This window comes from Zea mays, chromosome 6 (genome assembly GCF_902167145.1).
Source record: "Zea mays cultivar B73 chromosome 6, Zm-B73-REFERENCE-NAM-5.0, whole genome shotgun sequence".
Lineage (NCBI taxonomy): Eukaryota > Viridiplantae > Streptophyta > Magnoliopsida > Poales > Poaceae > Zea > Zea mays.
Window position 1 is genome coordinate 150359108 of NC_050101.1, and position 18063 is coordinate 150377170.

Genomic DNA, 18063 nt, shown 5'->3' on the forward strand with positions numbered 1-18063 from the left:
GACCCTTCCCACTTCGGCTCTAGCTTGCCCTGGGACTCTGTTCGGGTGGTCCTTACAAGTACGAGGTCCCCTTTGTTGAATTCTCTTGGGACGACTGTGTTGTCATGCCATGCTTTGGTCTGGACCTGATACTTGTTGAGGGCATGCAGGGTGAGGACACGGTCTCCGTCGATGAGATCTTTGGAGGTTGGTTCGTCGACTTCGGGGACGACTGATTTGTTTGTTCGGGGGGACCCATGCTTTAACTCGTGCGACGTCATTGCTTCGGATCCATACATCAAGCGAAAGGGTGTGAACCTGGTTGCTCGGCACTCTGTCGTATTTATGGCCCATACGACTTCGGGTAATTGGTCTGCCCATTTGCCCTTTTTGTTGTCAAGGAGCCTTTTCTTGATGGCACTAAAAATCTTGCCATTGGCGCGTTCGATGACACTGTTGGATTGTGGGTGGTATACAGAGGCAAAGACAGGCTTTGTGCCGATGGAACTGCAGAATTCCCTGAAGTCTTGGCTGTCGAACTGTTTGCCGTTGTCGACTGTGAGTTCGGACGGGACTCCAAAGCGACATACAATGTTTTGCTAGAAGAATTTTTGGGCGGTCTTTGCTGTTATCATGGAGACTGCCCAGGCCTCAATCCACTTTGTGAAATATTTGATGGCGACGATGGTGAACTTGAGGTTCCCTTGAGCTGTAGGCAGTGGTCCAACGATGTCCAGTCCCCAACGTTGGAGTGGCCATGTGTGGGCGATGAGCTTGGTGAATTGCGAAGGGTTGCCTCAGCGAGCAGAGAACTTTTGGCATGCTTCGCATGACCTGGTGACTCGGTTGGCGGTGCAAACTATCGCGGGCCAGTAAAATCCCTGACGAATCACCTTGGCTGCAAGGGCCCTAGGTCCTAAGTGTGAGCCGCAGGTTCCACTGTGGACTTCGTGGAGGATTTCTATGCCTTTGGTTTCGGTTATGCATATCAGCATAGGCTAGCTGATGCCCTTTTTGTACAGCTGACCCTCGACTATTGTGAAGTCCCTGCTCCTGTGCTTCAGCCGTTTGGCCTCATTGCGATCAGTTGGATGGTAGTGGCCTTGCAGGTATAGTGTTATTGGGGCCCGCCAGTCTTCGACCATGATGAGGTTGACGATTTGATGGCCCTCGGTGTCCTGAGTTATTTGCAAACCTTCGGGGTTGTGGACGGTTGGCGTGCCGATGACGTGGTAGAACACGTCAGAGGGCAGGGCCTCGCCCTTGGCCGCTGCTTTGGCCAACGCGTCGGCCTCTTCGTTCTTGTTGTGGTCGACATGCTGCAGGGTGAAACCCTTGAATTGTTTCTCGAGGCTGCGGACGGCGGTGAGATATTGCATGAGCACATGCTCCTTTGCTGAGTACTCCTTTTCGATCTGGCCAACGACGACCTTGGAGTCTGTCCTAATTATGCATGTGGTGACACCGAGGGATCATAATTTGCGAAGTCCCAGGATGACGGCTTCGTACTCTGCTATGTTATTAGTGCACCTGTCGGACTCTAAAGCAAAGCTGAGGCGCGTTGCGTATCTATACTTGACGCCGGCGGGTGATGTGATAATCGTCGCGGCGCCTGCCCCCGCATAGCACCCTGCACCATCGCAGTGGATGGTCCAAACTTTTTCCGAGGATTCTTCTTGTGGCCACACAGGTCCTGTCCAGTCGACGATGAAGTCTGCCAGGACTTGTGACTTGATTGTTGTTCTGGGTTCAAAGGTGATGTGGTACCCGGATAGTTCAGCTGCCCATTTGGCAATTCTGGCGGATGCCTCCGGGTTCCTGAACAATTCTCCCAGACCCCTGTCCGAAGAGACCCATACTTTGAATGCCTCGAAGTAGTGTCGTAGCTTGCACGAAGCCATGACAACTGTGTATGAAATTTTCTCGAGTTCAGTCATGTTTCACTTGGAAGCTGTGAGGACTTCGGAGACGTAGTACATTGGGCACTGCCGACTTTTGCCTCGCTGTCCTGCTCTTGCACTAATGTTGCGCTGACTGCGCATGGTGAAGTCGCAATGTAGAGAAGCAGCGACAGCGAGGGGTCGGGACTTGTGAGAGTTGCTAGGTCGGACAAGTGTTGTTTGAGCGACTCGAAGGCCACCGCCTGCTCTAGTCCCCAAGTGAAGTCTTTTGCACCACACAATGTTTTGAGGAAGGGTAGACTACGCTATGTGGATTTGGAGATGAATTTGTTCAGGGCTGCCAATCTGCCTGTCAGGCGCTGGACGTCCCTGGTGGACTGTGGAGGTGCCATGTTGATGATCGCTTGGATCTTAATTGGGTTGGCCTCAATCCCTCGGTGCGTTACTAGGTAACCAAGTATTTTCCCCTGGCGAACTCCGAAGACACACTTCTCAGGGTTGAGCTAGAGTCGTGCGTCGCACATGTTGGCGAATGTTTCTGCGAGATTGGTCAGGTGATCCTCTTTGTTTTTGCTTGCGATGACAATGTCATCTATGTAGGTGAAAATGTTGCGGTCGACTTGGCTTTCGAGGACCTTCTTGATGAGGCGAGAAAAGGTTGATCCGGCGTTCTTGAGTCCCACTGGCATTCGTACGAAACAGTACGTGCCGAAGGGTGTAATGAAGCTTGTGCTTGCCTTGTCCTCCTCTTTCATGTAAATCTAGTGGTACCCCGAGAAACAATCAAGGAGTGACATGACTTCGTAGCCTGCTGCGCTATCGACGATTTTGTCGATCCGTGGCAAGGGGAAGTTGTCCTTGGGGCAAGCCTTATTCAGGTTTGTGAAGTCTATGCACATGCGCCACTTGCCACTCTTCTTTTGCACCATGACCACGTTAGCAAGCCATGTAGGATAAGCGATTGGCTCGATGAATCTGGCTTCCAATAGGTGGTGTACCTCGGTCTTGGCTGCTTCAGTTTTCTCATCGGACATTTTTCACAGTCGCTGCTTTTTCGGGCGCACCGAAGGGTCGATGCCTAGGCTGTGCTCGATGATGGAGCGGCTGACCCCGACCAGATCGAGGGTGGACCAAGCGAAGTCATCCTTGTTTTGGGAGAGGCAAGAAAGGAGTTTTTCCTCGTCTCGCGAGGTCAGGTATTCGCTTATTATTACCGTTTGCTTCGACGTTGCTGGGTAGAGGGGTACCGCCTTCGTTCCATCGTTGCTCTGGAGCTGCGCTTTGACTTTTTCGTCTTCGACTGGGCGATTGTTTTCGAAGCCTTCACGCTCTTTCATGAGGCAGTGTACATTTCGTTGCCCTAGAACAAAATCCCTTTCGATGTTGTGTGCTGTCTGCTGGTCACCGTAGACAGTGATCACACCCTGCGGACCTGGGATTTTCATGCAGAGGTAGAGTCCATGAATGGTCGCCTTGAATTTGTTGAGCGAGCCCCGCCCCCATTATGGCATTGTATGGGTAGACCATGTCGACAATGTCGAAGGTGACCTGCTCACTTCGTGCATTGGGTGCGACGCCAAATGACAGGGGGAGCTCTATCTTCCTGACGGGGAAAGTGCCCTTGCAGCCGAAACCGTAGAGTGGATTATCCGCAGGCTTGAGGAGGCTATGGCTTATTCCCATGCGATCGAAGGCATGTAGAAAAATGATATCAGCTTGGCTACCGTTGTCAACTGGCACCTTGTGTAGATCCCAGCCTGCTACCCTGCAGTTGATCACCATGGCGTCTACGTGTGGAGCACTGCGCAAGTCAACGTCTCTGGCATCGAAAGTGAGCGGTACATGGGACCACTTTGTTTGCACCACTGGGCCAATAAGAGCGACATGGTTCACACTTCGGTAGTGTTCCCTTTTCTGTCGCTTCGTGTTAAAGTCTACGCTTGATCCCCCAGTGATCATGTGGATGACTCCGTGGTATGGTGGCTCTGCAAAGTCTTCTTGTTTGGGTGCTTGCGGTGGGTGGATGTGGTGCGAAGGGTTTGGGTTATGCGGAGGCGGTGGAGGTAGAACCTGCACCTCTTGATGGTGCTGGTAAGCGTGGTTGGGTGGATGTTGTATTTGTTCGTTGTGGTATGGTTGTTGGTGATGGTAAGTGTGCGCGACGACCCTCTGGTTGTCGGTTGGTTGTGCTCTGGACATTCTGTCCCTGGTGGCCTTGGTCTCCGGACAATCCCTTGTTGGGTGTGCGCAGTCATCGCCGTGAAACAAGCAATAAAATCTGTGCGGCTGCTGTGTTCGTCCGCTGCCTCTTCCTCTTGTGTCGTTGCCGCGGCCTTGGGTGGGGTATTCCTGACGACGGGTGTTCTCTCCGGCTGAGTGCTGATTGGCTATGTTGTGCACCTGTTGATGATTGCGATTGTCCCTGCCAGATTCTGGCTGCGCTGGCTTGGTCCAGGTTCTGCTGGACTGTGGAGGGTCCTTGGGCTTCCTTGGAGACTCAAACTTGCGTTGATGGAGCTCCTCAGACCTGGCATATTCCTCAAATAATTGATATAACTCTTGTAGATTCTTGGGTGGGTCCCTGATGCAATGACTGTACAGGACGCCTGCCCGAAGACCGCTCATGGCGTAGTGGATTGCGATTTGGTCATCAACTGATGGCTCAGTTGCGATTTGAGCGTCAGAAATTTCCTATAGTACTCGTGAAGGGTTTCCTTATCTTGCTGCTTGCAGAGGGATAACTCGGTCAGGGCGTCTGTATCGGGTCGGTACCCTTGGAAGTTGAGCAGGAACTTGTCGCGAAGCCCTTTCTGGGAGTCAATGGACAGTGGCAATAACCTGGTGTACCAAGTCAAGGTCGGGCCTTCGAGTGCGATGATGAAGGATTTGGCCATTGTGGCATCGTCCCCTCCGGACGATGCGAAGACTACCTGGTAGATCATGATGTACTGAGCCGGGTCGGTGCTACCGTTGTATTTTGGGTAGGTGTTGGCCTTGAAGTTGGCAGGCCAGGGCGATGCTTGGAGTTGCGGAGCCAAGGGCTTCGCTCATCGAGATAGTTGATCCCTTGGAAAGCTACAGCGGGTGGAATGAAGAGGCCACGCTGTGGTATGAATGGGTCTCCGACTTGGATGTACTGCTGGAGAGGCACTGGCGGTGCGAGGGGTACGTGTTGCAGGTTGTACTGGCCTTCGCCTTGCATGAGCGCGATCTCTTAATCTAGCTCCCGAGCTCTCTGCTCCTCATCTTGTATCATTTGACGCACCTTGGCTTGCATGGTGACTCGTTGGCGCTTGGCTTCGAGGATTTCTTACTGCTTCTGGAGGTGGTTGTTTTTGATGCGCAGAGCTTGCAGCTTTAGCAGGTCTTCGGCTGAGATGCCGATGACTTCTCCGTCCTCTATGGTGTCTTCACCCTCTGGTGGAGTGAAGCCTGGTGGTGGTGCGCCTTCGGAACTGCAGGTGCGTACAGTGCCATCGGGGGTGGGGTGGTCTTGGCGCTGTCTTTTGCTGTTGACAGCGTCATCTTCGAAGGCCTCTTGAGGGGTGGTGTCCGTGAAGGCCTTGCCTTTCTTTTCCGCTAGTAACGCTGCCCTCGCCGCGTCGTCAATGGATGGGGCAGCCTTCAAATTTGCTCTCTTGGGGGCCATCGCTGGTTGTTTTTCGTAGCATGAACGGTGGCCGCCAAATGTTGGAACATGCCTGCCTGGGCAAGTTGATCCAACGAGGAAGTGGAAAGTGTGTTTGCAAAGTTTAGCACGGAATACCAAAAGCTTGGTTAATCTCCCGTGTATGGGCACTGTACGGGGGTATTTATAGGTACTCGAGGGGCTGCCTATCCCTGTCAAAGACGTTTAGATCCTCGAGTACCCGGTTTATCCCCAGAATATTCCCTCGAGGGGAGGTTACAGATAGTCATTAAGGCAAACCTTATTACAGACACGACCCTTATCGCACTTGTCCTCGCCGGCCTATCACTATGGGCCGAATCACACATGGGCCTCCCCCAGTGGTGAGGACGCGGGAGGTCCATAGACATCGACAGGGCCTTCGTCTTGCAACACGAGAGCGAAGGGGGCCGCACAGGCCTCCGTCCGGTCGGCGCTCTTGGCTTGTTCTGGTGTGTTCCGTGGATGTAGCCTTCGTCTGCGCGGTGAGAGGACGAAGTCGTAGAGCGAAGGGTGGAGTGTTCGCCTTCGCCCCAACACTTCTATGCTTCTTTTATGCCTTCTTTTTTAGGTGTTGCATCCTCAGTTCCTTAGTCCAACCCTCTTCGTATTCTGTGAACTATAAATACAAACACTAGCAAACATATTAGTCCATAGGTTATGTTGATCATCAAACATCAAAATTCCTTTAGCCAAATGGCCCGGGGTCCATTTTCCTTATAGACCAACTCACGTCGAGCAACCTTGCAAGGTGAACATACCGACCAACTCCTGCCGAGCAACCATGCGAGGCGGGCAGGCTGACCAACTCCTATCGAGCACCCCTGCGAGGTGGATATGACGACCCACTCCCGTCAAGCAACCCTGCGAGGTAGGCGGTGCGACCAAATCCTGATGAGCAATTCTGCAAGGCGGAGGAGCAAATGCCCATAACAAGGGCTAGTACATATGTGGGTCCCGGTGACATGACCATCTATCACACACACAATAGGTGCATGCCTGTACCTGCCTGACATCAGGACACGACCAGCATTGTTGACCCATGCCAACCACGATAAAGGCACGACACCATCAAATATCGTCTTGGCTGACGCTACGACACACCAAGTGAGTTACAAAGGGTCTCCGTCAATAGGAAAGGTCACCACGAACGACCCTTAATGGCCCCTGACTCTGCCATGTGGGGCTAGCCAAGCTCCGCCACTTGGAACCTCAGCATCAGAGTCTCTATTGTGACTCGTATACTGGGTGGGACGGTGCTGAAAGGGAAATGATCACTTGGGCCATTTCTATATTGTTTTGGTGATTAAATGCTCAACACATTGTCTTGGACTAACAACGTGATGTATGAGCATAAGCACAGGTATTTGAAAGGCAATTTGAGAAACACAGGAAAATGCATTTGGTGTATATTGCAAATCCTATTACATTAAATGAACAAGGTACAATTCTAGCACTTAGTAAATTGTTTTTGTTGCTAACTATGTTTATGTAAGTGCTAGGAAACTTCTCAAGTTGAACTATTTTGGAGAAATGGTGTTTAGATAAGATTAGCCAAACTTGTGACAGTCTGGAGCACCGAATAGTGTCCGATGCCCATGCTAGTCATCCGGTGAACATGACGCTCTTGGGAATCCGTTGTGACGTCGTGACTATAATTTACCGGACTGACCGGTGTGCCAGCCGCGCGCCTGGCCAGCGGTCATCCGCGCAATCTGCGCAGGACATGTCATCTTGGCCAACGGTCACCAGGTCGCATCGGACTATCCAGTGCGCCACCGGACTGTCCGGTGTGCCAAGTGATCAACTATCTACAACGGTCGGCTCGACTGAATAAGGAAGGAGATCGTCTACTATGCAGTGTTCGGTGTGCACCAAATAGTCCGGTGCACCCGCGGACAGAAGGCAACCATGGCCTCCCAAATGAAGATCAAACGACTCCTTGGTCCCTTGGGGCTATAAAAGGACCCCCTAGGCGCCATGGAGCAGGACACAAGCATACTTTGAGCACACTACAACTCCAATACTCCGTGACCACGCTGCTAATTCATTAGATAGAGATTTGAGCGCGTTCTTGAACTGTGACTCTGACGTTTTGATTCTTACGCTCTTTTCTTTACTTGTGTGCGTGTTGTTGCTGTGATTGTGTTCTTGTGTGTGTTTCTACTCCCATCCTTAAACTGTTTTGATTGTAAACACTTGTGTAAGGCATGAAAGACTCCAATTTGTGGAGATTCCTCACAACCGGGATTTGATATAAGGAAGAAAACCGTGGTACTCAAGTTTGATCTTTGGATCACTTGAGAGGGGTTGAGTGCAACCCTTGGCCGAAGGAGGTCACCACAACGTGGAGTAGGCATTGGCCGAACCACGGGATAAAAACGTGGTGTCTCATGTCCATTTACTCTATTGCAATTATTGTCTTTTTGAGTTCTCATATTCACTTGTATTATTGCTCCTAAGTTTGATACACGTTTAAAAGTAACAATCAAGTTAATAGTTCTCCTCTCTCCATCTCTACTCATACCAACTTGGTTTTAGCTTCCACTAACACTCATTATAAACCAAGTTTGTGTTGTTTAGAGTTCATTTTTGTAGGATCACCTATTCACCCCCTCTAGGTGCTCTGAGGAGCGATTAGCCATACCTGGTGTATGCCTACGCATGTATTAGAAGACGACATCAGGGGGATTATGTCAAAAGTACTCCTGTAGACGATGGACCATAGCCTTATTCAGATAAGAAATCCCCTTGTAAGGGCCTCCCCCTTGAACTATAAAAGGTAGACAGACGAACATGCATGGGAGGAGGAGAAGAGAGCATTTGAGCCAGAGTTCCCCCTTCCTCTCGATCTCACACTTACACCTTCTATAAGAATACAATGATTAGCAGTACATTGGACGTAGGGCACGAGCTTGAACCAGTAGAACCCCTCTTTAGTCACTTGATTCACCATGCGAAGTTGAGTCCCCATTTTTCAAAACCACGACACTCGGTTCTTTGTGAACTCATTATGGAGACACATGGTTCTTTCTGAATCCGAACTCTAGGAAAATGCATGTGTCTCTTGTGCTAGTTACTTTCTTACCACATTTATCTTTGCTTGTTTGGTTCATACTTGCTATACTTATTGATTTGAGCTTTATCTCCCATTCAATCTTGTTGCTAGCTTCTATTCCGCTCCAAGTGTTGCTAGCTTATAGCAAATGATAATCCTTGAATACATACGCTGCTATATTACTCTATTATTACCCACCAAATTATGAACTTTCGGTTTATATCTTGTATTTGAGAAAGAAATTTTAGGTGCTTCCTATTCACCCGTTATAGCCAACTTTTAGAGTTGTGTGGCTACACTGGTGACTAAACAAGGATGAGGAGTAAGTGGAAGGGTGCCAAATGACATAGATAGCATGCACCATGAAATCTCTCATTGAGATTATGGAATACACTGCATTCAAGTGCCAATACAACCTTATGGCTCCTCGGCGCAATGAGGAAGAAGATTGAAAAATGTGGGAAGAAATTTGGACTCTAGAAGCTAATGAGGATGAGCCTCCCAGTCCATCCATGCCCGAATGGTGTGGGGACAATGACATTGACATAGTTTACCTCCTTGATCATGGCATGTGATCGACTAGACCAAGTGTGTTAGTTAGTCCTATGTAAATGCATGCATGTGGTTAAAGTTGTGTACCTATTTAAGTACCTAGAACATCTATATCTTCACTCCTTTATTTTTCATGGAAGTTTACTATCATGTCATTTATCATAGTGGATTAGTTTCTTAATTTCATAAGAAGCTAGAATAACAAGGTTACATTCACATAAAGTTGAGTACATCAAGACCATCCATACAACAATATGATTACTTAAACAAGAACATGAAGCCGATAAACATTATTAAAGCAAAAAAGTTCCCACTATATAGTTTCCTTGCTTTTCTAGCTCAATTACCTTGCTCATGTTACCATTCATCTTGTTCAAAGAAACAATAATGTCCTAATTTTTAGTCACATATGACTACTTGTACTCGCTCATCTTTAGCACAATCAATCATGCCCCTTTCATCATGCTATCTAACTTAAACTTCACGGTGTAGGCATCCATTCACATGACAAATTTGCATTGTTTAAGAACCTAAACCAACAAATTAAACTCAATTAGAACCTACGCATGGCATCAACCGAACTAATGTAGTCATTACCACAATCAAATGGGCAAGGGAACATCACCACAAAGAGGATGGACCTTTCCTAGTTGTGGCTTGCTCTCACACTTCACAAACTCCTGGCTATACTTGTTATGCTTTGACCTTTTACATCTAAGCCTCACTAATGACTCCAACATGGACACTTATGATAGCGGGTGAGTGGCATTGACACGTACCTAGGCCATCCAATGCCACCGTTGAAAGAGCTGCTCACACGTGACCTGATCACGAAGAAGGAGTGCTAGTGGAGGGAGGAGCATGGAGGGGATGTTAGTTGTGCGAAATGCCAAAGCGGGAAACCATGATGACCGGAGTTGTAGCCTGTCATCTCGACCAGTTCCAAAGTGAGTATCACCATCGTGGGGAGGAGACATCAGCCGTGGGGAGAGGGAAAGCCAACGAGGGTAGTAGAACCACTGTAACCATCGCTAGGAACTCCAAAGCGACGAGCGCTAGTGCGGGAACGTGTGTGGAGGGGATGTAGCCGTGGTAAAGGTCATCACGGGGAGCAGGGATGACATAAATGAAGTTTGGAGTCGTGGTCGACTGTCGTGACTAGATCCAAAGCTTCTACCTCTGATACAGGGTGGGGATGGCCATTGCAGATAGCGTGGAAGTCGATGATGTAGAGCGAGGCCACGACTGATCTTTGAGAGCAGCGTTGGAGTGACATAGACGAAACGAGACTAGAGGAGGGAAGATCGATGGCTTGGGGAGTGGCGTCGTAGAGCGCCAATAGGGGTCGACATCTACTTCAATTTGACTCAAATGAGGAACATTTTGATGTTGACGATGGGTTTCGTCTGTAAATGGATCGAAGCCATCGTACGTGTAACTGTGTAAGTGACATCGTGGACAAAATTACTCCATAAAAATATCAACATATATGAATGCTACACTAAAAAACTAAGCAAGCGATGGTTCCACACAACTAAACCATATGTCCTAACTCAGAGGGCGATAGAAAAAAAGTCAATTAAAGATCAAATTTAAATGCACTAAAGATAATAGTTAGCTGTTAAAATTGACTAGATATATCCATTTGACCATACATCTCGTACTAATAGTGCAACTAACTATTAACTGCACCTTTATCTATCTATCTATCTATCTATCAGGTTATTATCTAATTCAAGTATTTAATAGTTAATCAGCCATTTATTAGTCAACTAATTCTACTAACACATTTTAGCCAGTGAACTATTAATTGCATTCCAACATGACATAAAATACCCTCTCACAACCCGACCCCACCGCTGCCACGTCCACGTGCGCCGCACACGCACCGCCCCGAGCCGAGCTCCCTCGTTTCCCTTTTATACCCCTCGCCAGTCGCCACGCGCATTCCCCTCTCCACTAGCTCCGGTCCGAAGAGGGAGGGAGGACCGGAGGAGGACGCCCGTTGCCACTGCCGCGCCGCTCCCGCCTCCCTCTCTCCATCCGCCGAGCTCGAGAAGCCACCATGATCTCCGCGCGCACCGCCGCAGCTTCCCCCGCTTCCCTGGTACGTTCCACGAGCAGCCTAAAGCCCTAACCACCTTCTAGTTTCTACAGCACCTTCCCTCAGCTAGCGATTGCCGGTGCTCCGCGCGCCGGGCATCGCAATTGCGGCTTCTCTCCTCTTCCAGCCAGCCGAAGCTGCCACCTGACTATGTGAGCTTTGTGTGTGCGTGCGTGCGTGCGTGTGCGCGCGTGTGTGTGTGTGCCTGTTTATTCTCCGCAGTGGAAGCAGGGAGGACGAAGCGAGGGCGGCGGCAGCTGCGACGGATGTCGGACTTACAGGAACACTTTGCGGAGGGCCGCAGCAGCGAAGGTGCGTGCCTTGCCGTCGAGGGCGGTGGAGGCGGTCAAAATGGGCTCCGCCGCGGAGATGGAGCAGGAGGAGGCGGAGGTGGCCGCGGCCGCGGCCGGCGTCGTCGTCGAGGACCACTACGGCGAGGACAGCGCCACCGAGGAGCTGCCCATCCTGCCCTGGGCCTTCTCCGTCGCAAGGTGATCCGGCGAATCACGGCAGGGGGTGTGAATTTGGGAATTGGATCTGGATGGGCGGGCGGAGGTCACGATGCGCCGATCTGGATTTTATTTACTTTTGCTTGTTTGGTTCAGACTCTGTTGGTGATCCGGGTTTGGTCAGGGGTTTCGTCCGCGTGATGCTGACAGCTGACGTGTCTAGGAGTGTAAATGCTTTGGGGCTCTGGCTGTCTAGCTCTACCATGTTCATACTAGTTCTTATTCTACTATCGCTTGCTTGCGTCTAGTCCAATCTAATTGCTTGTTGTATTATTAGTGCAAGCTTGCTTGACTAGCTGCACCGAAGGCAACTTTACCATTTAGTTTGCGTTTTATTTTAGTTTCAGTAATAATTTATCGAAACGTGCTTCAGCATAGCTAAGAAGCTCCAGCCTGATATGGTCTAGATTTGTTAAATCACCATATGTCACATAGGAGTTTCTAGCAAGTTTCAGTCTCGGAATGTAGTGTTGTAGAATTCTGAATTCAGAATGTTTTTTTGGCGCTGATGTAAGAATTCTGGATCGGGTTGGAGTCATACTAATTGTTTGTTTTATTATTAGTGCACCCTTGCTCGACTAGCTGCACCGAAGGCAACTCTACCATTTAGTTTGCCTTTTATTTTAGTTTCAATAATAATTTATCGAAATGTGCTTCAGCTTAGCTAAGAAGCTCCAGCCTGATATGGTCTAGATTTGTTAAATCACCATATTTCTCATGGGAGTTTCTAGCAAGTTTCAGCCTCGAATATAGTGTTGTTGAATTCTGCAATCAGAATGTTTTTTTGGTGTTGATGTAGAATTCTGAATTGAGTTGGAGTCATAGGTGAGCTCATGCTGATTTAGGCCCAGAGTCGTTGAGTTGAGCAAAGCCAGGAATTGCCTGCTTTGCTTTGGGATTTCCCTATTTCATGCAAGTATATTCTAAGCTGGACCACCGGGATACAAATTTGTCTTGTTTCTTCCACTACCCCCCTTCGACAGTGAAATATGATGGAAATGGATATTAAGCTGGAACCATATTATGGTAATATATTACCAAATTGAATTTGTCTTTTCTGTGACATCTGGGCTCTAGAATGTTCACCGTTTGTTGCAAAGCTTTTCTTTAAATCTACAACCATAATTCCTTCCAATAGATATGTTTCCTTCAGTTGGTTGAAAAAATACGCTGAGGAGTCTTATTTCTACATCAGCGGTTACACCCTCTTGAGGGATCCACATCACAACAAGGGTCTTGCTTTCATGGAGAAGGAGAGGGATGCACACCACTTGCGGGGGCTGCTTCCTCCTGCAGTTGTGCCTCAAGAACTCCAAGTATGGAGCACGATACTGGATAGAACAGTATCTGTTGTTATGCTGACCTTTCTTTCTTCTTTTTACTGAAGATCAATTTAATGTGATATGTAGATTAAGAAGATCATGCACAACCTGCGGCAGTACCAGGTCCCTTTGCAGCGCTATATGGCCATGATGGACCTTCAGGTAACCCCAGTTTATCCTTTCTACTCTCATATGAAAGCTTGTGATGGCCAGCGTAATTGATATGGGATGCTCAGTTATAATGAATGGTTGGTTGCATCATTGTGCTTAACACCTCCTGTTTTCAGGAGAGGAACGAGAGGCTTTTCTACAAGCTTTTAATTGATAACGTGGAGGAGCTGCTTCCTGTGGTTTATACACCAACTGTAGGTGAGGCCTGCCAGAAGTATGGGTCCATCTTTCGACAACCACAGGGTCTGTATGTCAGCTTGAGGGACAAGTATGTTATCCTATGTTTGCTTCAACTTTACAATAATATACAGCTGTCTACCATCTACATATTTGATCTGGACTGACCACGAGGTGCATTCTAGGGGGAAGGTCCTAGAAGTTCTAAGGAACTGGCCACATAGGAACATTCAAGTTATCTGTGTTACTGATGGTGAGCGAATCTTGGGACTTGGAGATTTGGGTTCTCAGGTATGATTGTCTCATTAGTTGCTTATTACTTGAAGGCCTTTGTTTATATTATACTTAATCCTTCTACAGGGAATGGGAATTCCTGTAGGCAAACTTGCTCTATACACTGCTCTTGGAGGAGTTCGTCCATCAGCTGTAAGCGAACATATCGTTTGTCTCCTTTTGGTTGCATCTCTTGTAATGGTCCTGTATGTTTGGTACCAACAAACAACTAAGTTATCTCAATTGGCGAATGCTAAATTATGTGCAGTGTTTGCCTATCACAATCGATGTTGGCACAAATAATGAGAAACTGCTTAATGATGAGTTTTACATTGGACTCCGGCAAAAACGTGCAACTGGCGAGGTATGTAATTGTGTCGAGATTGCTGGGAGTTAGGAATTGGCAAAATATGTGACATGTGACACTTGAGATCTTATCTGTGCATTTTCCATGATGGCAGGAGTATCATGAGCTTATGGAAGAGTTCATGGCTGCTGTTAAGCAAATCTACGGCGAGAAAGTCCTCATTCAGGTGAGTTAGACTCAACATTGTACTTCTGCTATGTCAGATCAATTTACTCTTTATCCCAAAATGTAACACTGTAAAATTTGGACAGTTTGAGGACTTCGCGAATCATAATGCTTTTAATTTGCTTGCAAAATATAGCAAGAGCCATCTTGTTTTCAATGATGACATCCAGGTAAATGGAACCACCCATGGTTTTTTATTTTTATTTTTACCGATACCAGGGGGGCAACCTTAATTAGTTGGGATCATCATCCTTCAGTTTACTGCCTTTTGTGATTGTACTGATTTGGAAATATGAATTTTTGCAGGGCACAGCATCAGTGGTCCTTGCAGGTTTGTTAGCAGCACTCAAGGTGGTTGGTAGGACCTTGGCAGAGCACACTTATTTATTCCTTGGTGCTGGGGAGGTTAGTTAAAACATGTCCTGGTGAACTGTTATTTCCTTTGTCACCAACTGTCGAAGCCTACTATAACTAGTATATTTTGAATTGAGATTGTGACCATTAGTAAGAATCTTTTTTGGTTGAGGAAAGTAGACCCATAGATAAGATTCTGATAATGTATTTGATTTCAGGCTGGAACTGGTATTGCAGAACTCATTGCTCTTGAGATTTCAAAACAGGTAACTAAGCTACATAGTTTTAGTATCTGAATGTGTGGTAGGTTTCCTTAGTCCTAGTTCTTACTCATACATGTATTGGTTGGATCAATTTATAGACGTCGGCTCCAATTGAAGAGTGCCGCAAGAAGATTTGGTTGGTGGACTCAAAGGTGTGTAACCAAAGGAAAATGTGTTGTTTCTAGTGCAACATTTGCTGACCTGTTTATCTGACGTCCTAACACGATATTTTGTATATAGGGTTTGATTGTTGACTCTCGTAAAAACTCCGTTCAGTCATTCAAAAAACCTTGGGCACATGAGCATGAGCCCTTGACAACCTTGTACGATGCTGTTCAGGTAGTCACGATCACGTGCATTTAAGATTGTGCTGAGCAGCTGCTGCCTTCACTTAAAAGCTGTCATGTTTGTGCTGTTTCCATAAAAAAAAAGAATTTACTAACCTTTCTCATATCTTCCAGTCCATCAAACCTACAGTTCTGATTGGGACGTCTGGAGTTGGAAGAACATTCACAAAAGAAGTTGTTGAGGCCATGGCTTCCTTCAATGAGGTGATTTTTTTTCCTGTTTTCTGACATTGTTGGTGGTATGTTGTGAGGATGGAAAGCTAACCTCTGGTATTGCTAATTATAAATGCAGAGGCCTATCATCTTTTCACTGTCAAATCCAACCTCTCATTCTGAATGTACTGCTGAAGAAGCATATAACTGGACTCAGGTGAGCTGCCTAATCGCGTTTTTGTGCATTTGTCTGGCTACCATTTTGAATGTAGCCATCACTAGAAGTTTATATGTGTTTTCAGTTTACTGTTTATTAAAATGTGGTCTAATTGGACCAAAAATAAAAGAAGTGGCTGATTTCTAGGAAGAAACATACTCTGTAGTTTGCAACTCATATCTCTTTATTTGCACTCTACGTTCAGGGTCGTGTAATATTTGCCAGTGGCAGTCCATTTGACCCTGTGGAGTACGATGGGAAGGTTTTTGTACCTGGACAGGTAGAAGTGTCTAATATCAATGCAAAATCTTGCTGGTGTAAGCACCTGGAAAAACATAACAAGTTGTTTGTTGCTAACTCAACTGTGCTATTTGCAACAGTCGAACAACGCCTACATTTTCCCTGGATTTGGCCTCGGTCTTGTTATCTCTGGAGCCATCCGTGTCCACGAGGACATGCTTCTTGCCGCCTGTAAGTACCTCCCGTCCAAACGGAAACCTTGATGAGACTAGGGACCAAATCTCATGTTCCGTTCGTTCAAACAGCGGAAGCACTAGCTGCTCAGGCCACACAGGAGAACTTCGACAAGGGATCAATCTTCCCGCCCTTCACCAACATTAGAAAGATCTCTGCGCGCATTGCCGCAGCCGTGGCTGCAAAAGCTTATGAACTCGGTACGCACGTGCCCTCTGTTTTGCTTTGCAGTGCAGACACCATTCCACACCTTGGCGTTCACCACACCGTCACTTCCCTCTGCAGGTTTGGCGACCCGTCTGCCTCCCCCAAGGGACCTGGTGAAATATGCACAGAGCTGCATGTACACTCCTGTCTACCGTAACTACCGGTAGTGCTGCTGGGATCAATTCTGCAGTAATAAAATATGTCGACGCAGATGATCCTGCAATGTTGTAGTTTATTTTTTCATTTGTTGGCCCTGCTGCTGACCACCTTTGTGGCTGCTAGACACTGTACCTGTCTATGCATATATGATACTGGAACATTTGGCGCGCTGTGGGCGTCCCTGTCATGAGATCAATTGCAGAAATAAAATGCAATTTAGATTTGAGCACCAAAATAAAAATAGTAATAATACACAAGTGAGGCAAGCATATGTTGAATCTGATTTGCTTCACCTTCGATTAGAGATGACAATGAGTAAATATTCACCTTCGATTAGAGATGACAATGAGTAAATACCCGTCGGGCATTACTATTTCATACTCACGGCAAAAAGATAACTCTCTCTGGTGGTATAGATTTAAAAACATGATTTTAGAATAGTACTGTTTTTCAAAAAAACATGATTTTAGAATAGTACTGTTTTAAGATTTTACGACAGAACTGTTGTATTTTTTTTACATCCCTCTACACATTTAGTAATCCGTTTGAAGATAAAGTATCTCAAAGCATGGTATTTAGTATACATATGCAAGGTTAGTCATAGATAAACTTTGGGTTAGAGTAGTTTCAAATACTCCAAAAATATCATGGTATCTACAAAACCATGGTATTCAAGACAGAGTTTTTTTACAATGTAGCCAAACACCTCTTAGCAAAAAATACTATGGTATTTTTCAATGCTACGATTTTACCTCAAAACTCCAAAAAAAAAATTGCATCCAAACACCCCTTGAGTGCAGTGTGTATCTAAATACCAACATGCAGCAAAATGATCGATATCACCTCACAAGCCTATGTCATGTTTGGTTCTGGCTAACTCTGTTACAATTTATCTAAGGTTCGTCGGTAAAATTGGAAAACTAATTGATGGCAGATCGTCAGTGAGGGTACATCATGCACCCCTTTGGTTCTCGGCTAACTCTGGTACAACTTGTCTAAGGTTACTCGGCCAAATTAGAAAATTAACCTAACGACAGATCGTTAATGAGGTACAAGATGCATCCCTTTTAGGTTTGGCAGGGGCTTAGACGATCACCGTGAGTTCAGGATCCCACGGAGACTTGGGGCACTTTGGGTTAATGGGAGAGAACGTAGTGTGGATGAATGTAGGATGCATGAAGTACACTAGATTTAGAGAGGTTCGGACCGTTGGAGCGTAATACCCTACGTCCTCTTGGTTACTAGTTGTATTGCTCGTAAGTAGAAAATGGTAAGTGTTCGTTTGTACGTTTGGACGTGTGTGATCAGTTATCCCTTAGAAGGGATCCCCTCTTCCTTTTATAGTCCAAGAGATAGGGGTTACATGATGTGTGAGTTGGCTTAGCACCAGACGTCTCCTATTGTTGCTATTGAAGGTGTAATCGTCCATCCATAGCTTTTTGGCAGCGTCGGCTCCACATCGTGGGTGGTCGTTGTCTCCCGTACGTCGTGGATGGAGGATGTTGTCTCTAGACGTGACGGTCGTTGTCCATGTGTGCACCCGCAATGGTGCACTATTGACACACCTAGGACGATCGAGCCTAACACCCTACATGGTGTGGGATGTGGGCACGATCATGCTTATCTTGTCACACAGGCACAATC

At 47.0% G+C, this 18063-nt stretch overlaps 1 protein-coding gene across 5 annotated transcripts; it reads left to right on the forward strand.

Moving 5' to 3' along the window:
• Positions 1-3519: 3519 nt before the first annotated feature.
• LOC542331 (NADP-dependent malic enzyme) lies at positions 3520-16654 on the forward strand. 5 transcript variants are annotated; one of them, XM_035959843.1, is made up of 20 exons: positions 3520-11264; positions 11484-11752; positions 12909-13086; positions 13180-13254; positions 13380-13531; positions 13626-13731; positions 13801-13866; positions 13982-14077; positions 14175-14246; positions 14332-14415; positions 14552-14650; positions 14818-14865; positions 14961-15014; positions 15103-15201; positions 15324-15413; positions 15502-15579; positions 15785-15859; positions 15960-16050; positions 16125-16253; positions 16339-16648. In XM_035959843.1, exons 1-20 carry the CDS (start codon positions 11223-11225, stop codon positions 16425-16427), a joined length of 1992 nt encoding a protein of 663 aa, XP_035815736.1. In that variant the 5' UTR covers positions 3520-11222; the 3' UTR covers positions 16428-16648. The 5 variants fall into 5 exon arrangements, with proteins under 5 accessions (XP_035815736.1, XP_020394777.1, XP_020394775.1 ...); XM_020539188.3 differs by having other exon boundaries at positions 12924-13086; NM_001111913.2 differs by having other exon boundaries at positions 11104-11264; positions 12966-13086; positions 16339-16654.
• Positions 16655-18063: the final 1409 nt, after the last annotated feature.